Below are 16,275 nucleotides of genomic sequence, written 5' to 3' on the forward strand. Positions count from 1 at the left end.
ACTTGTGTCGCCTCGAAGAAATAATTGTGTCACCGCACACTTGATCGAGCATTCACGTGAGCGTGCTATCATTGTGCCCACGTCTGAATCTAACCCACGACTTGTCGGGTATGCAGCGGCAGCGCGAAGTCATATCTTATGACCCAAAAGCGGCTGGTCGATCGTTTAATCCTGCAATGACCAACCTATCCTTCTGTAGCCTGTTGAGCCCGATAGGTGAAACCCTTAGCATCATGGCTACAAAATGTCGCGCAAAGCCAATTCTACGTCATTTCCTTCCACGCTAAAGTTAAGAGTCTTTTTGGTACACCTTTGGATATCAATCGAGTGAGTAAAAAATTAATTGAAAAAAATAAATAAATCAGAGACAGACAGCCTTAATTTTACACTCGGGTGTCCGGTAGTGGCACCCGCACGAAGCCGTTTTCGGGCCCTAGAACATTCCTTGGATGAACTTTACGCTGCGTCGCATTGGCGGAATAGATCTTGGAGGCCACGCAGGAATAAGCGCGTCGTTGATATCTGCTTCGCCGGGTGCCGCAGCGATTCCAGCTACTCAGGAGATAACAGTCTGTTCTGTCAGTCAACTAATTCAATGAATATTCATTAATTAGTCTGACAGTTAACAATTCCTAACTTCAGTAAAAGTATTAATCGACATTGCACATGTATACAGTATCATTCTCAACTTGAGAACCATCGATTTTGTACCACTTTTATTTTCTAAGATCAATTCTCTCATTATTCTGGAAGCCGGAAGTAAGTGTTCGAATGGAAGTGTTTGGAACAAAAAGAATGGGGTCGCGGCTTGTTCGTGTCGCTAACGAATAAATTAAGGCATATGATGGTTGGGGCATCCATTCTAGGGCTCGGATAAGAGCGGCTTGCTGGGCTTGGTCCAGAAGAGCCGATTCGTCTCTCTTGCCCCTTGTCAGCAAACCATGCGTCCCACAGCGTGTTCCTAATTCGTCGTTAGTGGATGTCTTTGTATTGCGGGACTGTGTGTGGAATCGCACATCGCACAAGGGTGCCCCTCGGGGCACCCTTGTGCGATGTGCGACTCGGGGCACCCTCAGTGCACTTTTGGTGGTTCAGTACGTTTACGTATATTTTTTTAAGTTCTGGATACTGTTACTCTACGCATCGAGACCGTGGAAAGTGTGCGCTTGTTACAACGTGAGCGCACAATATAAGATCAGACCAAATAACTTTATTTTAGTACTCCACGAATTGGTTGAATGGGCCTCCGTCTAGTCTTCGGCCGAAGGGTTTATGGCTCTTGGCGGCTTCATAGGCTCGTTGGATGGCCTAAAGTTCGTGCTCCAGATCCGAGCTGAGCAACGCAGACTTCTTACGCTCCCAGAGGCTATCGCTGTTTGAGACTGCGTCGACTCTCGTTTATTATGCCAGTTCTTCCCCACGGGATATCCCCTCAGGATTTAAAGTCTCAATGTCTTTACGTGTCTGCCGTGCATAAATCTCGATGTATCATGCGTTCATGAGAGCTCCAGCCGTGTATGGCGAGGTGGGTATAGCTGCCGCCATTTGGCACTGCTTTTTTCCCCCTCAATTTCGGATTAGGGGACGTATGTAGACATCTTCAAGCGTGCTACAGCGCATTTCATACAACAAGAGCACACCATAAGTGGAAACACTTTAATGTCAAAACTGAAGGCTCGCGTGAATGCTGACCAGAAGTTCTTCCCTTCTTTTTCGTTGCTCCGCAGGTCCATCCGCCTGAATGTAGAACTGGACCACGCCAAGCGCTGCAAGTGGAGCCCCGACAACCGGGCCCTGGTGCTGTGCACCGCCCTGGCCAATCGGGTGCACGTGTACCGGGTGAAGCGACGCGAGGACGGCTCCCCGGGCAGTGCCGAGCCCTTGCTTCAGTTCCGCGACGCGCACCGCTCCTCCGAGCTCATCAACGTGGGCATCGCCTGCAACGGCAACTTCATCATGAGCATCTCCATGGACACCACGCTCTGCGTCTGGAGCCTCAAAGGTAATATGGGTCACTGCAGCAACAAGTTTTTTTTCTGTGTAACGTGTAGTCTCAGCATTGGTCTTTTATTCTTTACCAAGCAACATTTCGTGACCTGATACTACCAGTTCATTAAGTTCGTTTGATTAGTGACCTGATACTACCAGTTCATTAAGTTTGTCTGATTAGCTTATGTTTGGCTTGGAGTGCGCGACCACTGCTTGACCATTACCTTTTTTTTCCGATACGATGCGCTTTTCCATGGAGCCAAGCTCATCGAGCTGTCCTCGATGAAAACTCATGAGTTTTTAGATCGAACGGATCTGGTGACGCGTTTATAGGCGTTTCTTTTTTCGGATTCACATTAACTTTTTGTCCTAGTGCCCGTCTATTTTTTTCTTTACTTTCCTATCTTCTTTGCTCTTTCTGTCCTCTTGTCTTTTTATCCTCTCTCTCTTCTCTCCTCCCGAAAGAATATAGGCATGCCGTGAGCCCGTCTGTGGGCGGCCGAGTTCAGCCGCCTCTCTCCTTTTTTTTTTCTGTGTGTCCTTGTGTATTTGTATATGCATATCTAGCAATACTAATATCCGTTCTTCTACGCCCTTGTCAAGTCGCACTTAGTCTATCATATCTTACGTTTGCTTGTAATAGGTTGCCATTAGTAATTCTTATTTTTGCCGTAGTCTTATATTGTCGCCTGAGTGTTCTCCCTAACTCACAGTCTATTTGCACACATATCATTTCGTTGGCCTCTTGAGAGAAAAGCTTTTGTTCTATAATCTTCTCTTTAGTGGGTTATCGTCACCTTCTTTCTTTGGTAACTAATTTGTAATATCTGCCAATTTCCACACATCTCTCGATGCACCGATGTCCGAGCTCCCACAATTCTTTATTCATTTATTTATTTATTTGTTTGTTGATTGAGATAATGCAACTACACGAACGAAGAGCACCGTATACATCCACCTGCGCTGCCGATGAGGTGTGACAGGGAGTTCAGTGCAACATGTGATCGTCCTGTATTGTGCACGAATGCCTCGTGCGACACGTGCGAGTGCATTCTACCGTGCCCCCAAAACGTACGCGCCCCGACGAAAGATGTATTCACGCGGCCCGAGTCTCTCGGCTTAAAGTGGGGGGCACCGCCGGTAAATGGTGTAGGGGGATGGCCGTAAGTAGAGCGGAAAGTCGTACGTAAGTGTTTCCCGTTTCTTCCAGTCGGAACGATGCGGCCGAAACGTCCGCAATGGGCGACCGGTGCACCGCTCTCTCGAAGTAACCAACCTTCTTATATTAGTAATTACTGGGTCGTGCACGTTTCTCTCTCGCGCCAAGACGGTCTCGCGTTTCGAACCGTCGACTACGCAGCGTATGCATCCGCTTCTTGCGCATTTCCGGTTCTCACGTTGCACCGTCGGTCGGATCTGTGCGCAAACGTTCGCGGAGACGAGGATCGCGTGGCGCGGCAGTCGCACATATAGGCCTCTTTCATTGCGCCAGTGGCGCCACACCGCGGACTTCGAACGATGTGTTGCCTTTATATGGCGATTGTTTTGTTTTTGCTTGTTTGTTTGTGCCAACGTCACGAAACAGCGATATCATCGCGACGGACGCCGTAGTAGAAAGCACCGGAAACTTCGTCCACCTGGGGTTGTTTACCGTGTACCTGAATCTAAGTACATGGTCTAGTGGCTAAGGTACTCGGCTGCTGACCCGCAGGTCGCGGGATCGAATCCCGGCTGCGGCGGCTGCATTTCCGATGGAGCCGGAAATGTCGTAGGCCCGTGTGCTCAGATTTGGGTGCACGTTAAAGAACCCCAGGTGGTCGGAATTTCTGTAGCCCTCCATTACGGCGTCTCTCATAATCATATGGTGGTTTTGAAACGTTAAACCCGACATATCAATGAATTAAATCGAAGTACACGGGCCGTGGCATTTCGCCTCTATCGAAGTGCTGTCGCTGCGCCTGGGAATCCATCCCGTGACCATCGGATCAGCGATCTAGAACCATGACCACTAAACCAACGGAGAAGGGTGGTGGAGGGGGGGGGGGGGGGAGTTGGATGTGTTGCCTTTAGTCCACAGCCAAAACAACAGACCTGAATTGTTAATGGCTTAGCTTTGTCGTTTGTTTTAGTGGTTTACGCAGTCTGCGTGGTCTTGTGGAATTGAGAGACTTAGTGGCTTTACAGGTGGCTTGTTAGTGGCTTTACAGGTGGCTTGTTAAACTCTAGGTCGCGGGTTCAAGAGCCACATTTCGATGTGGGGCAGAATGCATAAGAGCACCCGAGTATTTAGATTTAAATGCGGGTTGAGGAACACCAGGTCGTAAAAATTATTGCCTGTCGCCCCCACTTCGGCGTAGCTCATAATCACACGTTGTGCCTTGGTCACAAAAAGCCCGGAAATGTATTCCTTTTCTTATATTCATTGTCGCATTACCGGCATACGTGTACGTAAAAATGGTTTTTTACCCGAATGAATGAGCTTAGAAAAAAAAATGTAGATTGCGCCTTCTTAGGCGAAAGCATAAGGAAGGGACCTTGTGACCTTTTTTTAAGTTGCTTAAATTAAGCTAAAAGGGCAAATTGGATAATCGGTTGCGTAAAATATGTCACGTTTAGGGATAGCACATCGGCATAATGGTTCCCGATTTCTCAGTATTATTCACGCCGTTCGCGGAAGAACTTCCTTTTCGCGCGCTTGAAGCAAATTCGCTACGGAGTGTCTACATTAGATGCTGTCGCTGAGTCCGCTGTGCACGGATAGAAGATTCGGGTCTCCTCGCAGCCTGGGTCGATTTCGACATGTTTACACTTGGAACCGAATCCGATAAATGGACTAAGATGTGCCGCTCCGTATGTACAGGGGAAGAACCACATATATAGGCCCAAACTTTGCGCAGTTCGTATATGGTCGTTCGCAATTGCAGCCGTCACGTGTGCTGCGACGTGCGCATGAGCGGCGTCGGGTAAATGAAGATTGATGGCATCTTTTTGCGGCCATAAATTATGAGGCTCTTATACGCGGCCGATAGCTATGCTGCATCTGACTGATCTGCTGCGCTATATCTTTGTACGCCTTTTTTGTTGTTGATGTGGTTGATTGTTTTGTTTTGTTGTTGTTGTTGTTTCTTGCTTTGCACTCTGCGCTGACTTAGTTGAAGCGTATTCCGTGTTTTGCGGTGATTTAGTTCGCAACTGCGATTCTGGGATTGCCACGTGTGAGAGCGGCATATGCGTTGATGGGAGAGAAGAGAGAGAGTGAGTGTTCCCGAAACGGCGGAAGGTCGCGCAGTCGTGAAGAGACGCGTCTCCAACGCGACGTGCGATGTCGAAACCGCTCGGCAGCTTTTGGACCAACTCTTCGCACTTCCAATGCGGCGGCGGCAGCAGTGGCACGTCGTTCGGATGCCCGGGGAGGAGAATCTGGTTTCGGGGAATGCACTTATTAAACGGAACCATGTCTCTCGTTCTACTCGCGCTTCCCTAATTATTTTTTTGTTTTCTTTCTCGCTAAGCTGGATGCACACTGCACGGTCTCTGCAGTTTCAACGTATATGCCGCTTGAATCCGTTGTATTTCTATTCTCTTTTTTTTTTCTCGCTCGCGCTTCCAGACTCGTCGCATCTGTTTGAGGATCTCTTACGTAACCTGCGGTGCAGTGGTGCGTGTTAGCGAGTGTTGCACATGATAGAGCTGCACTTCTTCATTTCCCTGGGGCCGTCGTAAAACCCTACTCGCGTCTGCGAGGCAACGAACAGCCCGGCTGGCTGTGCAAGGCCACGCGCTTTTACACTGCATGCTCTGCACCCTCGCTGATTTGTTTTCTTTTTTGTTTTTGTCTGTCAAGGCTGCGTCTATCGGGATAACGTTTAGAGTACCCCAGAGACGTGGCTCGCGGATAAACTCGCACACTTTCTCTTCAGCACGTTGTAAAGGACGAGGCGTTTTGGGCGATCGCCGTGTGATTAGTGGGCGTCCGCCGTGCAGTACTCTAGCGTGCTTTTTACTTGCGCGCGTGGATGGTATATGTAAAGTAGGCCGTCACTTACGGCGTAGAGGCGCCGTTACGAGCGGCGCTTTCTGTTTTCTTCGACGCATTCGAAAATAATGCGACGCGCAGCTCTTCAGAAACGCTCCGCGACCTGTTGGTTTAGTCTCCCGCTGCGATAGTAAATGCCATAATGTGTTTACAAATTGGTGGATATAACGCAGGACTTGTGTAGCCAGGTTGATGATGGTGACGATTACTATAGTGTAAATGCGTGCGCGTGCACGCTCTGTGCAAAATGTTTAGCATATTCATAGAAAGACTACCTGAATGCCTGACTTAGCACACTTGATGATCCTGCCGCCCGGTTCTTGGCCGATCCCCCTTTGTGGGCGAGTGCCAGCCAGCAAAGCTGAAGGTTCATCATCATCATCATCATCATCTTCATCATCATCATCATCATCATCATCATAGAAGAAGATCTGTGTTCCTCCTCTTGTTAAGGTGGCGGTCCTACTGTCGCCATATTGCGAGTAGTTCTGGAAAAAACACCAGACGGCGCCACCAAGTCAGGACTGGAAGGCCAACATTTCGGAGGTGAACTGCCACACGTGTGCCGGCGCGCCACACTGCATGACGAGGGGGTGCAAATCGCGCTGACACGGTTCGAAGAAATGAGGCATTGAGCAGGGGCTTTTTTTTTTTCTCCCCTTCAGCGCTGACACGGTTCGAAGAAATGAGGCACTGAGCAGGGGCTTTTTTTTTTCTCCCCTTCAACGACACCTCCATCTCTCTCCATGCTCACTAGCCCCTGACCCCTGCGGTCGCTGCTTTTCAAGAGATCCCTCATGTAGGCTGAGTAGTCTGCTTGGCCAGCTGCTCTAAGTTCCATACAGTGCCGGAATGCGGGGTTGAGTGAAAAACTCTATCGCGGAGGTCACAACAATGTATACAACGGAGATCAAAACTTGGACTATGAGTATTCATGCGAGGTTCAACGGAACAGTTCGTTCTACATATAATTGGGGTTGCTGGAGCATGATGCGGTTCGGTGGGACAGGAGAAGGCAAATTATATTTGACTATGTATACTTCCTTCCCAGTATGACCTAAGCTTCCGAATTTTCAAAACAAAACAAAACAAAACGGGTAGTTAGGCAAATCGAGTGCTAAGAAGTGCGGCCGCTGTGACTCATGGTGCCCAACACGTGCCGAATGCATAATCATTATTTTCCCCCACTATACGTAGCGTAATTTATTTCATTAGAATTGAAACTTCAGCAGGCTAGTATGAATTCATGTTTTGGTTGATGCAGCGTTTAATTATCACGTTGCCGTACGCAAAGCGTCGGACTAGTCGACAAACTATTTTTATGACGCAAATGAAGCAATTACCTCTTGTGTGTCATATGAGCGAGACTCGCACATGCGTGACCTGAATGGTCCAGGTGCGTTATTCCCTTGTCCAAAGAACGACTTCTCTATTCGCGTACGCTATTTCAACATCATTTTTTTTTTCCTGTAAAGGTCGTGGCAATAACATGAAGAGTGATCGTTTCGCCTATATTAGTTATTGACTGCAAGCTCGTAGATTCGAGGCCGTTACCTCAAGCTCTATAAACATCTCATGATAAAAACTGGGGCGGATTCACACAAACCTCCCAGGAGTGCAACAAGGGAGGGGAAGACTTATGATACAGTGCATCTCCCATGCATCTTTCTACACAGCCGCTGCTTGTATTACTTCTATGTCGTACCCATTTCGAGTTCGTAAAGCGCATGCAAGGCAAAAACATGAGTACACAAATACAATAGTTGCAAAGGAGTTGAAGAAAAGGTCTTGTCGCACTGGATAAGGCTTTTGGATGCATGATTGGTCAATTCAAATAACTATGTCGGCTAACATATCTTCAAGCAACGAGTCTTAGTGTTGTGTATATGCTATGCAATGAAGGGCTGTCATGCAGTAAGCAAGATTGAGTCAATACACGTTGTTGTGACAATTTATTTAGTACGAAACGAGCGTGGGCAGCACTTGGTTACAGCCACGAAGACACCTGAACATAACACACACAAAAAAGCCCACAGAACTACAACGCATACATTCAGAGAAATGTGAAATCGCACAAAGCAAAAGTACATATAATCACGACTTTCGGATGCGAACTTGTGACAGCAGAGAATGAAGGTGTATGTTTTATTATTATTTTCCGTTATCCTATATCACACACGAACTTTTTACAAAAGTTCATTGGAGCTTCTGTGGTCATGTCTCTCGGTCATTGCTGCTGCAGAACGCACGTGAATGGCTGATGACACACGCGACACAAGGAAGTGAATTGCTACCTCATAGCTTGCTCGAACAAGAGTCTTTGCTATCGTCAAATCTGAGCCTGCATCTGCCATTCGACATATACAAGGTCGTTCTCCTAATGTGCAGTTCTTTAGAGCGAAGCTCTTACGCACATACTGCTGCGTTGAGCGGCGGCGCCTGTTGGCGTCGTCGGCGTAACCAATAGAGCGAACAAGGACGAAAGAGAGCGAACGCGGAGTCTGCCGATGTCACTCGCCACTCCATGGCCTCTAACCTCACCTTCTTCCTCCGTCACGCTCGCTAGCCCCCCCGGTCGCAGCTCGCGCGCGTGCAGGGCTGGCACGTGCACTGCGGCTGACTTCGCTTGTCGTAACGGGGCTCTCGGCATTTCGCTTGGTTCGCGACGCCTGCAATGCACAAAGTGGTATGCGTAACGCTCGAGCACTGGCAATTTGCGTGGAAATATGTAAATAGCTACAACTGCACATGGCCGAAACTACAGACGTACTTGGCGTTGCCCCAACACGAAAGTGCGCTCAAAATCACCATTAGGTAGCATCGTCCCAATTGGTGAATTTCTTCACAGTGCACGCGCCCAGCAGTCCTACGACTCAAGGCTGTGGAAAATGTCCGAGTCGCCACTCTGCTTTGCCTCCTTGTTCTTCATCGAAGCTCGTTTAGACTGCTGGTGTGACTCAATTGCTTTCACATTCCACTGTGGTCTGCGTATGGGCATGCTGCGCGTAGTACGGGGATCTACAATTTCAGGTAACATGCAGTCTCTGTAAAATCTGATTAGTTGTGGAAGCATTCCGAATTTCCAAAAGTCATTATCTCTTTCGATCCGCTGTACGTGGATGCCCTTCGACGTGCAGACGACGAAGTGGCAGAAACTTCTTTTAGTGATATGCAGCTGGCCTTGCACTTGGTAGAAATAGTTATGAGAGTGGCTCAATTTGGGTGGTTCGTGTACTTGGCTCCTTTGATTGTACTTTTTAGCTGCCTCGGATGGCTCCATGTCCTTCGCAGTGAATGGGCACTTCACCTCCACGATACCGTCGCTCGCAATTAATCCGTCTGGTGACGCCGCCAAGAATCCGTACTCTGGGTAAACAAATAACCCGCAAGGTTGCACAGCAGTTTCCATTTCTTGCTCGTATAACCGAAGTGCGACACGTTCCTGTTGTCTTCCATGCATGCTCAAGAGCGGCACTGGTGAAATTTTCCTTATAGAGCAGGGTCTTCACGAGCGTGTCACACGGTGTCCACACCCTCCTTCGGCATACTGCATAGAAATTCGACGCCGTTAGGCGCATGTTTCTTTCAAAATGCCATGTAGGATTATCAGCCTGTCCTCGAGTAGCCTTCTCAATTTCCATCTGCTGTTTCTCATTCACCTGCAGGCTTGCTAAAACAGCCCGTTGTTTCTCGGCATATTACTCTGGTGGCATGTCTGGCTGCTGGCAATTCGGACCATAATGAATCATTGAGTCGTTCACCGTAGATTCCTTGCGCTTATGCTGCTGGTGGCCATTTTCTTCAAACAGTTTTCTTCTGAGAGACTCTTTGTTTCATTGTATACGACGAAATGTTGCAGAGAAATTCTCATCGTGCCGTACTCCCGTTCAAAACGCTTGCCATGCACGTGCCACTGTCGCTTCACGTGAATTTTACTAAAAATAAAGTGCTGTACATCCTCCATCGTCTTCAGAAAGAGAAAATTAAATATTTATCAGCTTATTTACCTTTCCCAGGGACTCCTCCTCCCGGTGTAGAAAAGCCCCTTTGCTCATAGCAGGAATTTCCATGACTGCCATTGCTTCCTCGAACTGCGAGTGGCCCGATCCGATACTCATGAATGCCCAAACAGCAGCATCATTGACTCCTATGTTTGCTTTGTCAGTGAGGGACGTTGGTTCTGTGACGGGGTCAGTCGTCAACTTTCTGATTTCCTGACATTCACTGCAGGTAAACGTGAGCTCCGACCAGAGCCCCACTCTCCGTTCTTTCACGAGTGCAAAACGTCCAGTCAGCTTAGGACAGCTGTGGTCGTCGAGACTACGAACAGCGTTCACGAAATGGGCCAGCGACACAACTCTTCTTCCGGTGATGATCGGCTCCTCTGGCTGAGTTGTGACGCTTGTCTCCAGACTCAGGCCCGGCAGCGACGCTTCGACGATGCCGAAATTGTCCCAGTATTCAGACGTTGCGTCATCCTCTCTGGCAAAACCACTGTCGTCCAAGCATGGCGTACAGGCGGCGCTTTAGCGTTGCTCTGTGTTGCTCTCCGGCGAATTCGCCTTCCTGAAAATTTTACAGGAAAGTACATCATGTGGTTAGTGAGCTAGCACCAGATGCACAGGGATCGTAGCAACTACACTTCCAAAGCTGGCATGAATAATAAGCTGGTTTGGTGAGGGGCCGATGCAAAACTCAAAATAAAAGGGCGAGTCCTTTTCTCAGTCGGGATAATTACTGAAAAGAATTTCTCCCGACAGTCGTCTACTATGGGTTGCTTGAATGTCGATAAAAGGCAAGATAGACGATACAGGTGTTTGTGCTGCCTTCCTTGATCCTAATCAATCAATCAATCAATCAATCAATCAATATATAAACTAAATAATTTTGCTCCAAAAAAGCATATTTACGGTAGAAAAGGATGGCCGGGATAAAATATGAACCATTACGGATTGACAAGTGCGTCATAGCGTTTTGAGAGGATGGTTGGGCGGATAGGGCATGTGACACGCTGTGTGCGCGCGTGTCCGTGTGCTGTGGGATAAGCGCTCGTGTGTACAGAATCATTTGATTGGGTGCATCTCACATTTTTTTTTATTTTGAGCACAGTCTAGGTTTTATATAACACTTTCTCAGTTACAGTGCTCAGCTCTCAAGCACGCCGCGTGCTTGCGACAAAAGCAGCATCAGACAAAAATGCCGGGCTTTGCCACCACTGCTCAATGTTCCGCCCGCAAATATGCTGTTCGATCGGACAAGTGCAGGTCATAAAGATAAACGGAGCCCAAGGTCACGACAAATAAAAGGCGCCCAAGCAGACAAACACGCAAGCAGGAGCGTTGTGACGTACACACAGCGTGCTGTAGGTCCTGATTCGCCCAGACCTCTCGTCACAGCGCTAAGAAGCACCTACCCTTAGCCTTTTGATACACGGCAGCGACATTTCAGATACACAAAGAAACAAGGCTTTTTATAGACTCCACACGTCCGCAGATCTTAGCACTTTCTTCTCACGGGCGCGCATTATCTAGGAGTGACTGCGTGTCCAGCGTCCTGTACACGCACCTAAAGGCGCTGCAGCGACAAAGTACGGGCTTATAGCATTGGACAGTTTTGTTCACCTGAAGCCGTAAAACAGAAGTTCTAACGAATTCGTCTTTGTACATATATAGCCGCCAAAACTAACATGCCAACATAAAAAAGAGTAAAGTATAGCAGTGTAGCTGGCAACGTAAAGCTGATCATAGAAAGAATGTCGCCCACAACGTGACAATTTGCCTTCTGCTTCCTTCCTTCCTTTACGGAGCCCACATTGCGTCTGGGGTACAAAACGAGCTCGCCACCGTATCAAGAATAGGCTTCTATAATGTTTTTTTTTTCTTTTTTGCTGCTGTAGCTGCGCGCTTTTATTATCAAAAGAAACCACAGTAATCGAAATGGTCTTACCTTGAATGGTGTGAAAATGCAGCTGCTGCCCGTGCTCGACATGTCGCGATGGCGGCTCTCTTCCTCTTCCGTGAAGCTCTATCCTTATGGTTTGTCATGACTCGTGTGAAGCCCGGCAAGGCACTCGTGCTGCAGGTACTCCCACACGCACTCGCAGCGCACGCTAAGCATTTTTGTGTCCGTCCTCATCTTCACTCAGTCCGCCTCCCCCCTCGTCATGCTGCCTTGCACCTTCAGGCTAGCATAGTGGCTGTCATTCCATATCTCCTGCCCTCATGCGAGGCCGTCTAGACTATTCAGGTGTTAGTGGTGTCGCCTTGGGCACCCCTTCTTGGTACCTGATAAAACGCGTTCCTCGCTCACTATTGACGGGGGACTAGCTGGAGGAGAAAAGCGCGTCGCGTTCGCACATTGTTCACTGATAGGCGCGTGGCTAATTTACTTATATGTACGTGGCTTTGGAAGTCTGCCTAGTTAGGAAGCACATGGCGGCAGACACCGGCTGTGTGTGAGAGAGGGTCGGGAGAGGAGGCAGTTGTCGTTACTTAGGTAAAAAAGAAAAATTTAGCGGACTTTAGTCTCGAGAAGCTCTTGCTTTCTGTCCTCGCAGCTGCCTTGTAGTGTGCGAGAAGTGCACACAAGGCCAACACGACGAGTGGTCGGCGTTCCTTTGTCGTGAAAAGTACTCTGGGTCGACTTACCCCTCGAAATCCAGACCTGCCTGGCGCATTTGTGCGATACGTCTTTCTAGCGCATTACCCCCGTTTACATGGTCGTGATGCGCCAGTTGTCGCATTCGTATAAACGCTGTGCGTGCCGTGCCGGCTTACGGCAAACTGTCGACGCCCGGCTATACGCAAACGTGCTTTCTTATCGAGGAAACACGAACTGGACCCCACTCTCAACAACCGTGGAGACGGCGTGCCGGCCTCTTGTTGAATGAAGTTAGTTAGTCGCCCCAGCTGGCAGCCGACTGACTGGCAGTTGCCTCGAGCTGTCAGGCTGTAATCAATTTTACACGAATGCCAGAGTAGCCCATCGACTTTGCAAGCGCGTTTCGGAAAGGTGATGCGACGCCGTTTGCAGGGCCTCTCGTCTTCTGTACGCCGCAGCTACCATGTGGTGTCGGATTACAGCGAGCGAGTATCGGATTACAGCGACTTGTAGCTGGGCCAGTTGGTTTATGTAAAAGAATTTAAAAAAAATAACTCATTAGCTTAGTCGTGCCTCGAGCATGGGAAACAGAAATTCGCACAATTTTCTGCGTCGTCAACCACTATATAAATAGGTACATATTAGCGCAAGCAAAATAACAATGACTTGAGAAAGGAGTGGCAGGAGGCAGAAATATCTCAGCTCCCGACATTTCTGCTTCGTCCCACTTCTTTCTCGAGTGTTTTTGTTTTCTTGAGCTAATATTAATTTATTCCTTATAGCGAAAGAGGGACGCCGAAGTTCGCACAACGGGGGGTCACCATTCCCCTCATCGTGATTTACGGCCCGTGAATCGACTGGCACTCGCAAAACTGCCCATTTCCTACGCATTAGTGCAATGCGCCTTCCATTGCTTACATGAATGCGAAGCGCATGTTTCGCACTCATGTAAACGTGTTTTATGCACACCGATGTCACCACACTTTCTTATAAACTTATCCGTTTCAGAAACGTTTCTGTTCTTTTCGAGCTACTAGGCGTAAGTCTAAGATCGGCTATTTCTACTCGTCAGGTGTATGACTCACGCTAACGAGTCAAGGAGCTGCTATCTTGACGCATTGACAGTTCTCCGCACAGCAGACTTCCCAATGACGAATTGTCAGCAGGTGCCGCATGCCCTTGACATTTTTCTCTATTCTTTTTCTCCCCTTCCCCCTCCCCGTGTAGGGTAGCATATAAGCCTTTCCTTTGCCTTTCTCTCTCTCTCTCTCTCCTTCAGGCGAAAGCGTCGGCAGGGTGCCTTGTCGCATGGTGTTGTACACTGGCACTGAAGAAAACCAACAAGTTCCCTACTCGACGTTGCAATCCTTAGATTGAGTGGCATAAACCCTCAGTGCATAGGAAATATAGATGGGCTTCACCACTGCCGCTCCCCCACCAGACCTGCTTAGTGGGAGCATAGTCAAAAGTTATCCGCCTTTCTGCCTCCCTGAAGGACCTCACTTGTCGCGGGTGCTTCAAAGCAGAAAAAAAAGAGCCCTGGTGCCTCATTGCTGTCCCCGCACGGAAGTACTTTCTTACACCACGCCGTGCATTCAGCAAATTTCATGCCACTTCGCTTCGTTGTTACTGGCTGAAAAATCTGCAAGATTTTCAGGCAGCAGCATGATTTTAGCCAGATTATGCAGTGAGCAACGGAATAAATATTGCTCGATTTTGTGGTTTATTGAAACCGATGACGGATATTCACAGGCGACTCCGAGAGAAGAGTTTGCAAGCGGCCGCGTCCCCTTAGAGCAAGTTTGCAGTGATTATGAGGAACGCCGTCATGGGGTACTCCAGAACATTGGTGTTCGCGCATTTCGGCGCTATGGAAATGTGCGCTTGTCGTATATAAAGGTGGAAAGCGAACACGCGTCCTCAACTCCTGCCGCACCATAGTTTTCCCCAGAGTAAATAAATGAAATAAACACGCAGAAAGTACAAAACAGACTTCATCTCATTCCTGTAGGTGTGCCTCGTTTCGTGTTTGTGCTGTTTGTTGTGATGGGTTCATACCACCGTGGTTCATACCAACAAGCGCAGCACGTCTGAAGCTCCGTATATTTCACGGTAAAAAAAAAAGATATTCACAAATACCTTACCCACGCACGTCTGCTCAGTTCGCTCGTATCGCTCGTTTGTCGTTCGTTTTTCTGCTTTCTTCTGACTGTCGTCGCACAGCCATCGCTTTTCGCTATAGTCCGTGGGGGGTGAGGAAGGCGACAAAGACTTGCACACATAAAAGAGGGACTTTCCAAGAACTCGGCCTTTCTTTTCCCGTGAAGACGCTCACCCCTTCCTCTCGGAGGATACTGCCCACCTGTTTTCACGCTCTCCCGCGGTACCGCGCAGCCTTATGAGACTCTGAGGGGAGGAAGGCTTACAGATGACGGTGCATGGTTTGAAGTTAGAAAAGACGTTTCCTCCTGAGGCAAAATGTTTTTGCACGCCGCATTCGGGGAGACAGGGAACCTTCAAATTCAGCGCTTTCCTTATTTCTGTTTAGGTGGCGCTAGGGGAAGATTTTCGTTGTAGTGATAGGAATAATGCAGATTTCTCAATATTCCTGCAGCTGTTGTGTGCGATTCGTGTGCATAAGTATACCAGGAGACCGTAACTGTTATAGTTTAGGCTATGCATGCTTAGCATTCAGCGCTATTTCAAGATAACAACGATTTTGTTGATGTTTACGGCACGATAAATTAAGACAATTTGCGAGCTTTGTTTCGCATTTCTGCTTGCTTTATTGAAAAACGCTACGTTGAGGAAATAGATCAGGGGTTCTAGTTTATCCACGCGAAAATTCAGCTAACGAACTTCAGTAGTTCTCCGCAAAAATGGGCCACGGTAGGTCTATCTAATGAGAATATTGCCCAATTTAGATCAATATAATTAAAAAGCGAGCGGGCGTACATAAATAAAATTGAGCACTCAAACGGAAAATGTCATCCTCTATATACACCCGGAAAATGAATTTTCTCTAGCGAATAGGTGCCGGATAGTCCGCATCGACATTTACTAAATTTGGCTCTTTTCAAAAGCTAATCAGCAATACAGTAAAGGCGCTAGAATAATTTGCTACGTTGAGGAAATAGATAAATATGTTTTAAATGTTCTGCGCAAAGAACAGTGCTATAACTGCAGCAGATTTTTCAGAAAATGGTCACTGCTGACACACAGTCAGACCAAACCATGTAACCAGCGCTTATTCTTGGCTCTCCCTACCCAAATGCTAAAAGCTTACTTATTCTTAATAGATATGCTTAAAATGTACAAAAATTAAGCTTTTCAATGACACATAAACCAACTATATAAGACAAGAAGAACAGCCGCCACGTCAGTTGGAAAAGTGACAAAAACGATGTGTTCGTGCCGCCGGAGTGAGACCGCCGCCTTAAATTACCATTTCACACTGCTAAATCTCTACCGTTGTTGCTAAAAGAAGCTAAAAGTAAGTGAGGAAACACGCAAAATAAATATAAAGACGGTGGCGCCCAAGAACAAGTGGCTGTGACGTCATATATATTTAGGCGCGATCTCACTACGCCCGCGTTTTTATTATTCGCTAAACACTTGGTATGCGGCCCTTTGAGATCACCAAATACGTG

At 47.9% G+C, this 16,275-nt stretch overlaps 1 protein-coding gene and 1 pseudogene across 1 annotated transcript in view; one reads left to right on the plus strand and one right to left on the minus strand.

The window, feature by feature from the left end:
* The window catches only part of LOC119175083 (transducin beta-like protein 2), a 282,143-nt gene that overhangs the window by 141,239 nt on the left and 124,629 nt on the right, over positions 1 to 16,275 (plus strand). The window contains exon 4 of the mRNA XM_037426315.2: positions 1,728 to 2,002. Within this exon, the coding sequence (XP_037282212.2) occupies positions 1,728 to 2,002 (275 nt within the window). The remainder of the gene's footprint in view (positions 1 to 1,727; positions 2,003 to 16,275) is intronic.
* LOC142802632 (uncharacterized) lies at positions 7,961 to 9,989 on the minus strand (annotated as a pseudogene).

The sequence above is a fragment of the Rhipicephalus microplus genome, chromosome 3 (assembly GCF_043290135.1).
Source record: "Rhipicephalus microplus isolate Deutch F79 chromosome 3, USDA_Rmic, whole genome shotgun sequence".
Lineage (NCBI taxonomy): Eukaryota > Metazoa > Arthropoda > Arachnida > Ixodida > Ixodidae > Rhipicephalus > Rhipicephalus microplus.